The following is a 17,073-nucleotide window of genomic DNA, read 5'->3' on the forward strand; positions in this document are numbered from 1 at the left end:
TTTTCTTTCCCTGGCCATTGCTCTTCCAAGTGCTGCAATAGACTGAATTCCTCCCTGATGCCAGTTTGGCCTGAGATTTACAGCCCAAGCCCCAAAATCCACTGCTGCTTCTGAGGTCCTTCGAGAGAATCACAGTAGAAAGTGTTTATTTCCATCATAAAGATCTGCTTTAATATTTTAACATAAATCAAGCTGCGCTTTATGGTGATAATAAATTTGCTGGCAGAAAACTGCCTTTGCAGCCTGAGGCAGCGGAGCAATTCAATTTGTTTGGCTTTAAGTGTAAGGAGCCGTAATTGAGAAGGGGGAAGTACAGATGTTCTAATTGAGTTTGCAGCTAGCACCCAGAGTTGCAGTAGGCTAATAGAGAAGAGGTGAGGGTCTCCATTACCCTCTCCACTTGCCATTTCTCCTTGGCCTGCAGCCCCATCCGTCACAGCCATCCCCTCCAGGAATAGCTGCTCCGTGCCTAAGCAAGAGGAAGAACAAGATGGAAAAAGAAGTCAGACTAAACCAGATGTATAATGTGCATTTTATTGGTTTTAATCCCATTTTTAAAAAACAAATTACAGGACAAAGCATCATGTGTGAATCTGCAATAATGAATTGTTAGTGCTGATAATGGCTGAATAAAAATAGACTTATTCACGATGAGTGAGAGGAGAGAGCTCATGCCCTGCACCATGGGGTCACTCAGTGTCCCCTCAGCCAGTGCTGGCTGCACTGAACCATTCCCTCCTGCTTTCTCCAGTAATTTTTAAGGCATTGCTATGTCATGTTTTATATGAAAAATGTTCTCTGCTCTAAAGCTTCTTTCTGTTAATCACCCCAATTCCTCGGATATATTTGTTTTGCTGCTGTGCAAGGACAGCAGGTGTCTGGAAATTCATGGATATTTATTTGAGAAGCACTCATGCTCCTTGGGGACACAGTCCTTCTCAGTAAGGTGCCATGGCAAAGGCTGGAGCTGGAACACAAGTGCTCAGCATCCCATTTCATCCAATACCTGGATCCAAGCAGCTCTTGGAGGTGCAGCCCCTCAGAAGTCACTGTCACACATTGTTGAGGGGGAGAGGGGGATACACACGCCAGGGAAGAGAAGGCACATCTTTAAATGTAGGAGATGGCAGGAAAGAGGGTGCCAGGCTCCCTCCCTCCTGAGAAGGGAAGGGAGGGTGAAAGGAGATGAAATAGCAGAGAACAGCCCTGTTTCCTGGCTGCAATGAAATGTGAAGGCAAGAGACGGAAATGGTCATGTGGAGGGCAGGAGCTGAGCCAAGGGCCTTGCAACACATGGGCAGCTCAGGGCAGACAGCCCTCAGCCCCTCCATGAACCCACATCTGCACACTCATGCAGAGGAACAGCCCCCTCAGCCTCTCCAGCTTCCACAGGCTCATTTCATCAGCATTCATTTCTCCCTCCAGCTCTGTCCAGCTCCCAGCTGCCACGCAGGTGGCTCCCAGCTCAGCTGCCCCATGAATCTGCCCTCGAAATTACTGCTTCCTAAACAAGACATCAGCACCAGATACCTCAAAAATACCTTCTTAATTTGGTACCGAAGATACCACGTAATTCCAGGAGCACTTGGGGATATTTAAACTCACTAGCAAGGGCTGCACATGCCTGTTTAGGATCAAGCTGGAGAGAAGATGAACAGTCTCTGCAGATTCTCTCCAGGCAGCTCGGCAAGGACACAGTGGTGGTGCTCAGGCTTGAGAGGTGCAGGGTTTTGCTTTAAAAGCTATGAAGTGGTTTTATACAGCTCCAGGTACTTGCATATTCCCCCAGGAGGAGCACTTCAGGTCATATGGAAACCAGAAAGTCCTACTTGAAAACAGAGCTTGATTAAAAAGAGCTGCAGTTCAAAGCTTGCTTTAGCGAGCGATGACATTTAATACTGCAGCAAGTGCAGAGGGCAGGAGGATCTGATGTGCACCTGGCTTTGAACTTGCTTTGATAATAGGGGGTTTAAAATAGTTCAGGTGAAAACTTTTAAAGTTCTTCCTTCTGTCAGGAAAGCCCGTGTGATCTGTGCCCCAGGGCTTCTGAACACAGGACCCGGTGCCAAAGGGTGGTGTTACAGTGACCACAGTCATCCTAAAAGCAGGGACTCTCCTAAAGCTGCCTAAGGTAGGAGCAGCCCAATTCTGAAAGAAGCAGAGCAGGAGCAGCCTCAAGCCCACCTTAACCCTGTGCAGAGAGACAAGACGGGGAATTCAAGCCCAGTTCCAGCAGGGTTTCAGGTTTTGCTGCCTTGGTTCAGGAGCTCTGCTGCTGCAGGCAGGGCTGAGCCAGGGCACAGCCGCTTCCTCCTGGCACCAGCTCATTCCCCTGAGTTAACACCCACCTCGTTTCAAGGCTAATTACCCAAGGCGGGAGCCGGGAACGCATCGGTGTGCACAGCCAAAGCCTCTGGCGTGTCAGGAGTGGGTAATTAGCACCTCCCCAGCCCAGCCCGCTCCCCATCCCGCCGCTGGAGTTCGGGGTCTGGCTGCTTGCACCGGCCCCGGGCAAAGCTGAGAAAGGGAGAAGGGCTCTGCCAGTGAAAAGCTCCGGGTCGTGTGCTGGTGCTGAGGGAAGCAAGGCTGATTTCCTTGCAGGGAAGAGCTGTATCCCTGCATGCAGAGGGGCATTGCTCTGCCCAACTGAGCTGTCACAGTACAGGAGAACAGGATGGAAGTGTGAATGTAAACTCCCAGACTGGAGAAATACAGCTCTAAGCAAAAGATCCCCAATCCTAGGCAATGTGCACAAACATGATAATGCTTCTAGAAAAAGAAAATGTAACAGCACAAAATTATTTCCTTCTGAATGAGGTCTATTTCCACCCTTATGTTTTCCTTCAGCTGGCACAGGAGGTTGGTCTGAAGGAGTCTCAGCAGAAAGAAGAGACTCAGTTATCCCAAACTCCTGCTGGATTCTGCACAGCACACTCCTGCCTTTGGGAGAAGGGACATTTAGTGATGCAGCCACGGCTGTTTCTCTCCTGTGTGCCGAGACCTGCAGCACACAGAGAACCACAGAGGGACAGACAGAGAACGTGCTGCTCTGACAGAGCCAAAGGCAGGAGAGGCTGGACACTGGGTAACGGTGCAGGCTGCCAAGGGCTCAGCCCCAGGGCTTTGTCTGAGAACAAGAACTGTAACAAGGCTGAGTCCACACCACTCACACCCAAAATGGAGTGAAGAAAGTCCGTGTCACCAAGCCAACAGCCTGGAAACTTCCCTTCATACTGCATCTCTCCCTCACCGCACAGTTCCAGAGGGGAAGGTGAAATGCTGGAATCTCTGGAGCTCCAGAGCAAGTGTGCTGCTAACCTTCATCAGAGCTTTGACTCACTCAGGACGATGTTTGCAGTCACAAACACGAAGCAAGAGAAACCCCAAATGAGCACGAACACAATCCAGAAGCTGTGCCGGAAAGGGGAGAGGTGCTTGTTCACCGTCCCGCTGCCGAAGACCAGCTGAGTGTCCTTCCGACTGCAGTAGGCGAGGAAAGCTGGGATGAGATACTGGATCCCATTCCCGGCATAGGCTCCCGTGATCCCCACCAAGGACTCCAGATCGTGGGTGCAGAAAGCCACCAGCACTGGGGGAATCAGCGTGATGGCAGGAAAGACAATCCTATCCACCACCCACGGGTAGGTGCCCCCTTCTCTGTGGAAAAGGGTCTTCCAGTTGTTGCGCAGGGTCACTGCAATGATGGGGAAGTTGGTGCTGATGGTGAAGACCGGGAAGAGGCCCAGGAAGTAGCGAATGAAGGCCACGCTGACGATCTCGCAGTTGGTGAAGTTGAGCGTGTACATGTCCATGAGGGTGTCGTTGCGGAAGCAGTAAATGGCAGTGAAGGACAGGAGGCTGTAGAACGCCAGGATCAGGATGTAATCGAGCAGCACGAGCTTGTTGACGTGCTTCTTCTTGGAGATGGGGGTGACGAGGGATGGCAGGGAGTGCTGGCACATGAAGGAATAGACACACACCCCAAATAGATTGCGGATGCCCGACAGCTGGGCCATGGACGGGTGACCTTCAGCTTGGCCTCTGCTGATGCGGATGAGGGCCAGAATAATCATGAGGATAAAAGCTGGAGAGAGAGAGAAGTCTCAGGTCAAGCCCAGGCCCACGCTCCTCATGACCTCCTCCCATTGCACTGTCAGTCTTGGCACCAGCTTTCTCCTGCTATGCAAGAGCATCTCCTTATCTCTTTGATGCACCACCTTATCTGAGGGTGCTACATTAAAGGCAAGGTGCACAGGACTTAATCATGATTTGCTGTCAATGCCAGTCAGCAGATAAGGGAATGGGCTCAGGCATCTCCCTCCAGTCTCCTTCCCACAGGGACTCACCCTCCCACCCCCAACAGCACAGGGCTGTGCCGAGCCCTTCAGAAGCAGAAGGGCTGATGAACCCTAAGCCCTCAAGGGTTTTGGTCCATGGATGCTTCTGCCACACACACACTGATTAAATACTGTCATTTCAAAAAGGCTTAAAGATGTCTGAGCTCTGACTTGGCTCCAGTCAACCTCAGCAACAGTCCTATACATTTCCAACTGGAATAATGTTTTCCAGACCTCCCCTACGTGCACAGAAGCAGCAGCTACTAGCAAGCTTTCCTGTCCCTGGGATCTGTCAAGCATGATAGAGCAAGAACTAGCCAGCCATTTCCCGGGTAGAAGGAACAGGCTGTCTATAGCTAATCCCAGGGTGGAAAAGCCAGTCTGGAAAGGGACTAAAGCAGCACTGAAAGACTGCTATTAAAATTCATCATTTCTAGACACAAAGTCTGCTTGTCTACCCTTCACTTATGTCAGGAAAAAGCCTAACAACATTTTACAAAGCTTATTACAAATAACAACGTGCCAGGGACAAAATGAATTGAGGAGATTGGGCTAATGCCCTTATTACTCTGAGGGTGAAAATACGAGCCAAAGCAGTTACTGTGAGACTCTCATTCCTACCATGGCATATAAAAGCAGCAGAAAACTAATTCTGGTGTCACAAAAATTATATCAACCTAGGAAAAATGATCATCAGCTGCTGGAGTTAACAAGTAATGGGGAGAAAAGGACTTGCCTGGCAGGGCAGCAAGCAGTGAGATTTAGTCTGGTGCTGCAATGAGCCACTGTGGCTTGCACAGATCTGTCCTTGCACCAGTCTGAGGCACAGGAACAGAGCCATGAATTGTCAGGTAATGAAAAAATCAACAAAATGCTGAAACAACTACTACAGACAACTTTGAATGTCATAAATCCAGAGGAATTAAACAGAGCAGTGCATAGTTCAAGTGCATAGGAGTTTGGCACCAGTGTTAGCTGGGCAGACTCACCACTGACAAGATCACAGGTTTGCTCTGTGCCCAGTCCTGCTCCCCACAGCAGGCAGCTGGAGATGGGAAACCCTGCCAGGGATGGGACTAGGGAAAATAGTTACAGACCAAGTTAGTGAATGCTGCCTCTCTTGTGCCCAGAAAGATCAGATTATTCTCACTGAACATTGCCTCCCATAGATGTCCAGCACTCCCAAAAATCCTCTCTCAGAAATTCACATTCCTCTGCAGCAAACACCAGCTCCAGGCTGAACCCTTCCCAAGCCACGTGCTGCATTTCACCCTGTGCTGCCTCAGGAAACCTCTTGCTTCCAACTGTTTCCCAGGGACAGGGCACGTCTATCAGCCCTCCCCAGACACCACACTGACAGCAGCAGATCCATTCCTTCACAACACACAAGGCCAGGTCGTTTTGGGGGTGCCAGGCTCTATTTCCTCCCCCAAGGGCACTCACAGAGAGCTATGGAAGGCAACAGCTCATTGCTCTGGGGGTGTGCAATTCCCCTTGCCTTCACTCAAGCCCAGCAGGTGAGGGGCACTGAGAACAGGGGTAAAATGTTGTGCTTCCCCCACTGCTCCCTGGAGGGGAGATGCTTGCCAGCCATATCTGCTCAGCAAGAGATCCAGCTGTGTTCCAGGTGATGTGACATGGCTGCACTCCCTGGGGTTGCACAGGCTACAAGGAAGAGGAAAAGATGCCCTGAGTAATAAGACAAAGCAGGCTGGGCTGCTCTGCAAATGTGCTGAGACTGTTCCTTTCCTTCTTGCCTGGGAGAGGAACAGATCCCATTTAGTCACTGGGTCAGGCTCTGCAGCCCCATCTGAGCTGCTCCTGTATCTGGGCTAAGAGATGACTCAGAAGTCTCACACCTCTTCCCCTGCACATTAGACAGTGGATCTCCTCATGCTCTGCCAACACAATAATGAGTAATCTATTTCCATCCCCCAAACCCACTCTCACCATTGGCTCAAAGTCCCACTTTCTGCACCAGTGCCAACAGGACCAGGTCAAGGGAACCTTCAGGCAGGCACCCCATCCTTGAAGCATCTCCCACACTTTCCTCTGCCCTGACATGCTTTTCTGGCAGGGAACACTGAAGGAGCAGAATTCTTGTGGATTCCCTAAATGATGGATGGTCTTTGGCTTAAGCAACTAGAATTTAATACATTTGTTTTTCATTAAATATGTATTTCAGAAATTTATTATAATTACAAGGAGTGAGGATCCAATACTAAGATCCAAACTAGTTTTGCTTCCAACAAGGCAAGCTCTGCCTGAGCACTGGTGCTTTGCAGATGCAAGACCCTTGAGAGGAAAGGTGCTGAGTAAACTGGAAACTTCCCCTGCACAATTCCAGTCTCAGAAAGGATAACAAAAGCCCTGCCCCATGGTTGTTTTCTCTCAGTCCCCGAGGCAGAAGAGTTTCTCACTTCTGGAACTGGAGAGCTAAAACCCTTGCACATCAAATTTATCTGTCCCTGAGAGGAAGCGAGCCAAAAAATGAAACTCTGAAACCTAGATATGGTTTGGATGATAAGTCAAAATGAAAAGAAGATGACAGGCTGACGGACAGGCAGCTTTGAGCAGAAAAGAGGCAGCACAAGATCCTCAGGCACACACAAAACTCCCACTCCCATCCCCTACCTGGGACAGCAGGCTGAAGGCAGAGTCAAATGACACTATTTCATGTCACCTGCTGTTGTCACATCAGCTGTCCAACAGCATTCCTTCACCACAAGAATCCTGGTGAAGACATGGATTCACGAAAAAACCCTTGATGCATTCCTCTCCACACAGAACAGAGGATACAAGCAATGTGTTCCAGGTATGAAACACCTTCAGACCATGATCAACAGCACCCAGAGCCACAAAGTAAGGCTGACAGTGATGGCACCTTGGATTCTTAGATGGTTATGTGAAAAATTTGCCTTAAGCCTTGTTTTATAGAAATGCTTAAAAAGCAATGAAGAGTTTTGCTTGTCTTGATTTTTCCACAATGTTAAGCCCACTCCAAGCCCCCACACCACAGGCTTGGCAGTCAGCAAGGCACAGAGGCCACTTCTAGTCTCCTCTAGATGTTCAAGCATCATTTTTAGTGAAGGATCTAAGTGAGCCTAAGGAAAAAAATAAAGATGGGCTATGCCATAAAGGAAAATTATGATGAATCTCATCCCTGCCATCCAACTGCCTCTCCTGCAGACTCTCTTTGCTCCCCTCACTATTTGGGGAACAAATGTTCTCAGGTAAAGCAGACCTTGCAGTCAGCTATTGCTCCTCTCCTGCTTGACTCAAGAGATGTTGATTCAGAGACAGGGCAGTTCTGCTCTGGTTCTTGCAGGTGAAGTAAAGATGAATATGGATGAGCAGACATCCAAAGTAGTACAGTTTGGGAAATATGTGAGTCTGGAGATATTAAGAAATACATTTTTGTGCATTTTGATAGAAACATAGCAGAGCTGCAGAGAAGCAGAGAAGATAATTTAGCCATTCTGAGTTTAAGGATCATTTTACAGAGTGGGAGAAAACATCTCTGTAAATGAAAAATTGTGTTTGTACATGAGTTTCATCTCTCTGCACAAAGGCTACTGCAGAAAAGAAAATAAGTCCAAGCCTCAAACACATTTTTCCCCCTGTCATGGTAGGTTTCTGCAAGAACTGATGCTCAAAATGAGCTTCTGGCTTAATCCCCCTTGCATCCCTGCAAGACACAGTACTTGTGAGATGTTCCCATCTTCTCCAGCCCTGTTGCTACTCCCATTCCTCCTTCTACAAGGAAAGCCTGAAGAGAATATCACCACACCTGCCTGCCACCCCTTCCAGGGACCAGAGAGGCAGTGGTGTGCAGCCACCCCACGCCTGGCTGCTCCCCTAGCCCCAGCCATTTGTCTGAGCTGGTGCCATGACACGTTTGTAGCAGGGCCATCCGTCACCAGCGCTGACGGTGTGACAGAGCTTTCCTGTCCAGGCAGAGAATCAATATGCCAGGAAATAATGAAAATGGATCACCCTATCCTAACACACACTGCTTGCTTCTCTTTTCATACATTAGGTAGAATGATGGATTCCAGGAAGAAGACGTTTTCAGGAGCTTCCTAAATCCAGTCTTTTTGGAAACGGGAAGCTTTCTCCCCACCTCAGTCCTGTATCAAGTCAAAACACAGCAGGCTACTGTTAAACAGAAGAACAGATCTCATTTAGTTTAACATTAGGCAGTTTTTTTCATAAAAGGGCACAAAACTAGTAGCATCTGCTCTGTACAAACTGAATGGGCGAGGAACACGTCAAGACAGTCCTGCCTTCTGCATCCCCACCTGACACTTGTGCTGTCTACTTCCCTGCTGATGTCTTTCTAGGATGCTGGTGCCCCTTCTCAGAGCCATCTGGCTTCCAGCAGTGAAGTGGGCAAGCTGAAGAGCCCACTACAACTCTGGAATCACCAGGCATTCTGGATCCTGTGGCATTTGAAGTATTAAAACACAGCTGGAGTCCAACATGCTGGCAGAACAAAGTATCTGAAATTAAGACATTGATTTTTAAATTTAAAGCTCATTTAGCCAGTTTCTCTTGTAGAAGCTATATCCTGCCACTTGTTCATGACCTCCAGTTTTCCACAAACTCCAGAGTAGCAACTGATTAACTTCTCCAACCTTCAGAGGGGGTTTCTATATGAACTGACAGTAAAGATGTGGGAGCTGGAGTAGTTAAGGATCGGATTTGACAATGACAGAGCCTAAAACACCATCTCTAGGAAGATGAAGGATTTATGAGTACAGAGACTGTGGGGAAGCAAGATGGATATGTTCACAGAAGACAGCAATTCTCCAGAGAGAAACATCAGAAGGAAAAGAGGGAAATTACTTCCCAGAAAAAAGGTATGAGCAAAAGTTGTGGAACATCACTGTGGCTCCTTCCTCTAATGAAGAGCAGGGACTTGTCTGGACAGTGTCACCCTCCCTGCCCCAAAACCTGAGGGAGGGTCCACATGGCAGGAGATTGTTGCTTATACACAGAAGTGTGACACAGCTTACCAAGAATGCAAGAAAAAGCCTCTCAGGCACCTCCAGTCCTCCAGGCTTGGCTTGCTTCTGCTGCAGCAAACTCAGACACTGCTGCCTTGGAACAAGTGGAGCCCCTTTTCTTCACAAAGGGAAATTCCATTTAAAAAGTACTACCAGGACTTTTTGGCAACCAAAAGCAGTTCAGTGGAACTTCTCTGCTCTAAGGGCATAATTTCCCTGCTTTTCTTCATCAGGCTTGCAGTACCATAACCAAGATTTACAAGTAGCTTCCCCAGTTGTAGTAACAATGTCTACCATGAAACCAGCACAGCTGACCCATCTCAGCCCACATGAGCTGGTCCCACAGACATCTGCACACCAGCAACAGTTCACAGGAGAAAAATGGCCTTGCACTCAGACTTTTATCACAGATGCTTTTTTTTCAACATAAGAGAAGGAAAGAGCAGCCAGCACAGCTTGTTTGCTTCTGGGGGAAAATTACCTGCATAGTTTATGGTCCTCTCTCCGCCGGTCACCTTTGGCAGAAGAACCATAAAACTCTGCAACCAGGACTCTGCTCTCAGCTCTGCTGCTGGCTTGGCCTGTTAGCTCTCATAGTCACTTCTCTGTCCATGTCATAATTTACTCTTCTGAGAGAAGAGAATAACACACACTTTGGTGTCGCTATGAGCCTGAACTATGGCTGTGCATGTTATGGAAAACACTGACTGCAGAGCACCCATGTCCCATAATATCCAGGTGCTCTGCAGACTTAGCCACATCTTACCCATCCTGCCTTAGGCCCTACACAGCAAAGTTTTTTTATCATCTTGTTCCACCAATGTTCGCTCTGAACAGAAAGCAGCTTTTCATGCCAAGCCCTACTCAGAAAACCTGTGTGGGCACAGTCATCCAGACCCTTTTGAAGGGTTGAATATGCCCTCACATGCCCAGCTCCCCTTCTTCAGCTCTCAGGGCCATCAGGGTCTGTTGCTGCCTGAATAAAGTGCTCTTTTCAGGAGCATCAGCTCTTCAGGCAGGATCTCAGTGGTCCCGTCCAGAGGAGCAAATCACTCTGAATCTGTGTCTGAAGCTCACAAGGCTCTTTCTCTCACACAGGCACTGCTTCACCCCACTGCCTCCCACAAACAGCACTGAAATGAGCTCCTCAGCCAACAATTCCAAAAGCAGGCATGACAGAAGCACAGCATTTTAACTAACTCTTCATAAATATATTCACTTCTCTTAGTGAATTATTTACCCTGGGCTCCAGCAGCAGCTTCATCTGCTCCAAAAGGGATATAAGAACATGAAGTAACTTTGTTGAAGCAGCGTGTCAGAATGAACATGCAACAGTGTTCTGATTTACAGTCCAATTCCCTCATCCTCCTGTATGCCCTGCAGTGTGAAAGGAGAGGGGCAGGGATCACAATGATCCCTCCTTAAGCTATTTGCAGAAAGCTCAATTTCTGATGTGAAAAGAGGCCACCCACCTTGAGGACTGTGGGCACTGGCAGATTAATTTCTCAGCAAGAGACTGGAAATGCAGAACTTCAGATAACTGTCACCCCCTCCTAAATCAGCCTTCTCTATAATTCTCAGTCTCAGTACTTGAAGGATGTAGCTGACTCCCTTCTGGGAGGGTCTGACTCCAGGTTTCTGCAGCAAGTTAACTCCAGCACAGATAGTTCTGCTGCTAAGAATGGCAGTGACAATTACCTGAGACTGCCTGCAAGGTGAGATGATCTGAGACCAGTTCTCTGCAGAGCAGAGCATCCTGTAAACAGCAGAGCTCTGGCAGAAAGAGCAGAACTAGCAGAGAAACCACCAGATACAGAAAGTCAGCCCCACTAGCACACTCTGGACAGCCCTTTCAAAGTTTCTACCCCAAAGTTTCTACCATGTATCCTGGAAGGGGATGGGATAGAGAAAAGAAGGGTTTAACACAGACTTCACAGAAAGTCTTGTTTGCTTTCCCTCCATCCTATTGGCCAGGGGAAAGAGCTGGGGTAGAGCTTTTATTCCTGAGCATGTAATTGTGAGATCATTCTTTGGGCAGAGTTGTGAAGGCTCTGTCTCAAGGGCTGCATTTACTTGAATAGATGTGGTGTGATCCAACAGGGAGAAAGAACTGGGCCTGTCCAAGCAAACCCAGAAGTTTATTACTCTATGAGCTATCTCTTCATTAAAATACAATACTTTCTAATAACTACAATACAACATCATGAGCAGCACACAGAGCACAGGCCCCACGTGGGAGCTGTCTGGGAACATTTGGCAGAGACAATTTAATAACAGCAGTGATAATCACACTACCAATGTCTTCAGAGCCAGCAGTCCTCACCTATAGAGCTGGACATCTCGGGCTGCAACAGGCTGCAATTAATCGGGTTAGCTGCTTAATACACAATAGCCCAGTGTTTGCTGCTCAGCTCCACCAAGCTCTGTCCTTTTGTTATCTTTCCTAATCCATATCCTATCCCATGATGCTGCTAGACAGTTATTATCCAATATGATCCAATAATAAAGAGGTAGGGCTATGCCCCAGTGAGCTGCATCCCCTCTGCTGTGAGAGGTGAATGGGACTTGCCTGGCTCAGTCTCTCTTGTTGGGTTGTGCCCCTCAGCAGCTCACCCCTAAAAGTACCCACTTGATCAGGATTGAAGAAATGAGAGGGAACAAAACCAGCTAAATAAGCAAATCTCTTTAGAGAGCAATCCATTGCCACCATAGATTTAAACCCTCCAGGAAAAAAAAAGTGTCAGAAGTCCAAACAACAGAATTGGAAATACCAACAGCTCTAAATTTATTGATGGCTTAGTTGGTTTAGCCTTCATCAGGAAGCCCTGTTCCAATAACTCTGTATGGGACCTGGAAACAGGCTCTAAAACTGGTAAAGGAACTGACCTAGTAACAGCTCTACACTTTCCCAAGGTTGAGGTGGAAGAGAGTTGAAAGAAAGGCAGGAATTATATTTTGGGGAAGGACCCTCTTCCCCCCAGAGGAACAATTTGTACTCACATGGCCCTAGAGCTGGGTGAGCCAACAAGATTCTAACCACAAATTAAAACAAGGCTTCACTGTAGGCACAATTGTCATGATTTAAACCAAATGATATTTCATGACTGGCCCTTTCACCAGGGAAGCACAGCAGGCAGGCTCCTTGTTGTCCCTTAAGGTGCCTCTGCTCCATCTCCCAAGGCAGCTTAGGTACCTGCAAAAGGCTGACAAAGCAGTCTGAGGAGCTTCTGCATTGGGAAAGGGATGAGAACTTGGGTAGGCACAGACTTACTCATCTGCCAGCTCCTGGAGAACAGAGATCTCCAAGCAAGGGTAAGGCCAGCAGTTCAAGCACCAACTGCTGCACTGAATTTAACCATTGGCACTCACCAATGCCAAGTGACAATCAGTTCTGCAGCCAAGTGTGTAGGCTGCTACTCTTCAGAAGACTGGCTCGATTCCTCTGGAAGCCCTCTCTGCCACCAGCCCCACTCCACCTGCAGACACAGATCCACCCTCTGTGCTCCCATCAGTCCTGGCAGGGAAGTGCCTTGCCATGCCAGCCTTCCTTCCAGATGAGCTGTCCATGATCAACAGGCCCAGACAGGGAGAGCCCATCTGTCTGGGCTCTCTAGCAGCACAACACTTGGGCTTGCAAGCTCCTCCTTCAACTTTCTCCTTTCAGAGGCTTCAGAGGTGCCTGCCCTGGCTTAATCCCTTATCCTGGGAGAATGCCAGTTAAAGGGCTGATCCCTGGAACATCTCAACATTCTTTGAACTGGTCCATTTTTAATTTCCAGCTCAGATCCCAGTGTTTAAGCCTATTTTTCAGAGAGAGAATGATTTTTTTTTTATCTGTGAGGTGTGGAATAAGACTTCTGTAGGCTTTGATAGTCGATGGGCTGCTTGTGATGAGCACAAGGCTCTGGAAGAGGCTGGTGACATTTGATTATCACTTAGATCAGGAGAAAGAGGGGAAGCAACTTTCAAAGGCAAGGCTGACACTGTTACAAACACCAGCAGAAATGACCTTCACACACAGCTAGCTCTCTCTGCTGCCAAGAACCATCCTCTCAGCTGCTATCACCTGAATCACCAGTACACCTGGGGCAGTGCTGCTTCACATCAGCCTCTTCTGCTCAGAAATCCAGGGACTTTCCACTGGGCTGGGGAGAAGGGTATGTGGTGGGTCCTGGGGGAGGCACAATGCAAAGTCTGTGCTGACCTCCCAGCTCAGGGAGGCTTGATGTTTTTTTCAAATCATAATGCAAAGCATGGGTCAGATTCCCATCCACACCAAGCCAATGAGCACAGGTAAACTGAATAAGCCACTGTCCACATGGGAAGGTTTTCTTTCCCCCACACAATAAACAGGTAGGTGGGAAACTGCAGTGTTGCTCTGGTGCTCAGAGTGCTTTGCAGAACCACCCCAAGCACCACATGGCAAAAATCAACCCAAGGAAGGTGAAGGAAAGGCACAGTTTATATCAGGACAAAGAGTTCACATCTGGCCACTGGCATGCAGGCAGGAGAAGTCCAAAAGACCACAAAACACTACCCAAGTATCATTCTTTAGGACCTAAGCTCTCTAAACCCCAACCTGTGTTTAACTCACAGCCCTGCTTTTGGAGGAGGGGGACAGCAGTGATGTAAGGACATGGGAGAAGCCAGTTTGACAAATCTCAGCAGTATGGGACTGATCCTTACCCTCGGATTTGCAGCAAGAGCTTTTTCTCTGCTCCCTGCATCACATGGCTTTTTGACAAATTGTCTTTCCCAATAAATCTATCCCTCATTGTACACATACGGAATCCGTTCTTCTAAGTAGCCACTGAGGTGCTGTCAGGGTCATTAACTATCATTATCTGGGGCAGCTGTTCCCCAGCGTGCTGACGCAGGAATCAATCAGGCTAAAGCATAAATTTCCCCTACACTTCTCCAAACACTGCCTTTATCTGTCTCCATCAAGCCATGAAAGAGAGGAACAGTTCTGCCATCACGCCAAGGTTTAGCAATTCTCGTACTGGAAGGAGCTGGCTAAAGGGAAACCAAAGGCAGATGAGGCAGGCATCAGACTGTCACAGAGACAGGATGAGGTCTGACTGATGTCTTTACCAAGAAAGAGGAGGCAGGGTGATTGGAATCAGGCCAGTCAGCTGAGCAGAGATCACTCTTATAAAGAAAAAAAAAAACCAAAAAATCCCTATGCAAAATTTCCTCATTTCCTTTAGTACCCCTTAATGAGATAACCTCTTTCTATGAAGAATGGGGGGGCTTTCAAACCTTTCATGTGCTCAGACAACAAAGGAGAGAAACAGACATTCAGGATTTTCACATCATCCAAAGTCAGGATTCATTAACTCAAACTGTTCAACATCTTAGACTTGAAAACTTAAAATCTAACTTAATTTTCCTGGGTGTCAACTGCTTAACCCATCTTAGGAATCCTCTAGAACAGAGGATCTCTATTCCTCTGCAGTGAGTGCCACCACCTCCAAACAGGATGAATTCACAGAGAAGGGACAATACCCAACTGCAGTCTGGGCGACAATATGTGTATAATGGGAAATAGTTAGAGAAGCAGCTTTTCTTATTATTCCAGTGATAGGTATAACCAGAGCTAATTCTGTGTCTGAATGGTCTGGATTTACACACTAGGAGACTGTTAACCTGCAGAAATGCTGATCATTAACCTGCAGAAATGCTCTTTATTAGCCCCGAGTATCAGTCACTCTGTCTAGGTGACACAAAAATAGATAAACCTGAACATAAACCTCCATAACCTCCCAGCCTTTAACAGCATGCACACACACAAACCAGACATGAGGCAGCTGCATCTTTGAATGACAAAGGCATTGAGAAAAAAAAACCCAGGAGTTATGTCTTACTTCCCTTAAGGGAATGATTTGTCTTCCCAGAAGTTCTTGGCAATATTTTGGAAAGAACTCATGGGAGCAGGACTTCCCAAGGACAGCACACATTGGTTTGAGGCTTTCCAATGCAGAACATCTTAATATAAAGGAAGACCGAGGAAAAGAAATGCAAGCAGATGATAAAACTAAGGGTTGAAAGTCTGAAAGAAATGACTTTTTTTTTCTCAGATCAAAAAAAAAAAGATTGTCCAAAGTCTGTTGTGCATATGTGTGAGAATAGGAAACTTCCAACTGGTGGGTATCACGGCCAGCACCCAGAAAGGAGACTCCACCAAACCTCTTCTGCCCCTCACACAAACCAGACTAAAATCTCATTTACCATTCTCCATGTTTGATAGAGAGGAATTTGTTTTAATCAGAAATTTCATCCTAGACTAAAACCTTTCTCCTCAAAGATTTATTAGGCCTGCACAATTGTCCTCAAAGAGGTTGTTTTGACAAGCACTTGCTTCCAAACGAGATCTTGCCAAAGAGAAGCGCCAGTTGCGTGACTCGGGTTCCATCAATGGCAGAGACGGCCGAGCCTCTGCCAAGACTCACCTATCCATCTCATGAGGGACGTCATGATTTGAAGATACTTAGTCTTCTGCACATTGAAGAAGGTGAAAGGACCCAGGAGGAGTGTGAACGCTGCCTGGAAGGACAACAAAATCATACATTAGATTAAAACCCAGAAATTCTGCCAGCAAGATGAATTTATCAGAAGAGCAAAGCTTGCATTGAAAGTTCACCTCCAGACATGACTGTTTGTCATGAAGCTTTCTTTGTTGCTTAATTGTACAGCTAAGTTGGCTGAGAGGCAGTCAAGTAAGCTGTTGAGTATCAGAGAACATGCCTTGGGCAGAAGTAGAGCTCAGGATCCTCTTGGCTCTCAGCCATTTGTGATCACTGCTACAGCACTCCTTTACTGACACATTTCAGTAAAAGCTCTCAGTACAGCCTTACAGAACATTAAATATTAAACTGTGGCCTCTTTGCCCAAGTACATGCTCAGTTTAGGTATGAATAGCAATAGCCCTCACCAGTCCACTTCCATTAACATTGATGGGGTGGCTTTGGGGTATCCCAGGCTCAACAGCAATGGAGCCAAGTCTGCCTGGAGCTTTCCTCCCCCATGCTTTAAGTCACCAGTGTAAAACATACAGGGTTTTTTATATACATAAAAACAGATAGTGGGAAGCTACAGTGTAACAGTTCAGCTCTTGGAAGCTAAAAACCTGTGCAAAATGAGGGGAAAAGTCATCAAAGAGATACACAAAGAACTTAATTCAGTGTAGAAAGTAAAGGTTCTTCAATTAAGAACTTCCTCACTGCCCTCTTGGACATCTATTTAGAGACCAGTGTTTCACTGAATCACAGAAGGGTTTGGGTTGGAAGGCACCTTGTAGATGATCTTGTTCCACCCCCCTGCCATGGGGATGGAACAAGAACTATCCTGGTTCCTAGAGGAACCTGGTTCCTCTAGACCAGGTTGCTCAAAGCCCTGTCCAATCTGGCCTTGAAGACTTTCAGGGATAGAGAAAATTAAATTGGTGTACATTGCAGCACCAGTCTGTTGCATCTCTTCCAGCTGGGCTGCAAAATACATCCAACAAAGATCCATCCTAGGAATGTGGACTACACAGCTTCCCAAGAGAGTTTCTTCTACACCTCCCAGAGTACACAAGGCAACCATGGCTATCAGCCCATGCCCAGAGGTGACATGTCCTGTGCAGCACTGTCACCTCTGCTCAAAGCAGCACTCAAGCCTTACCTACCCCCGAGAGAAAAGTCTTCATGCAGTCTGAATATTGAGATTGAGAGAAGCTACTTATA

At 47.3% G+C, this 17,073-nt stretch overlaps 1 protein-coding gene across 1 annotated transcript in view; it reads right to left on the minus strand.

Annotated features, from left to right (window-relative positions):
* Positions 1-514: 514 nt before the first annotated feature.
* Positions 515-17,073, minus strand: part of SLC38A12 (solute carrier family 38 member 12) — a 43,556-nt gene continuing 26,997 nt past the window's right edge. Inside the window, exons 9-10 of the mRNA XM_021554866.2 lie at positions 15,799-15,892; positions 515-4,084 (exon numbers count right to left, since the gene is read on the minus strand). Of these exons, the coding sequence (XP_021410541.1) occupies positions 3,324-4,084; positions 15,799-15,892 (855 nt within the window). The 3' untranslated portion in view covers positions 515-3,323. The remainder of the gene's footprint in view (positions 4,085-15,798; positions 15,893-17,073) is intronic.

Source organism: Lonchura striata, chromosome 19 (assembly GCF_046129695.1).
Source record: "Lonchura striata isolate bLonStr1 chromosome 19, bLonStr1.mat, whole genome shotgun sequence".
In the NCBI taxonomy this organism is placed as follows: Eukaryota; Metazoa; Chordata; class Aves; order Passeriformes; family Estrildidae; genus Lonchura; species Lonchura striata.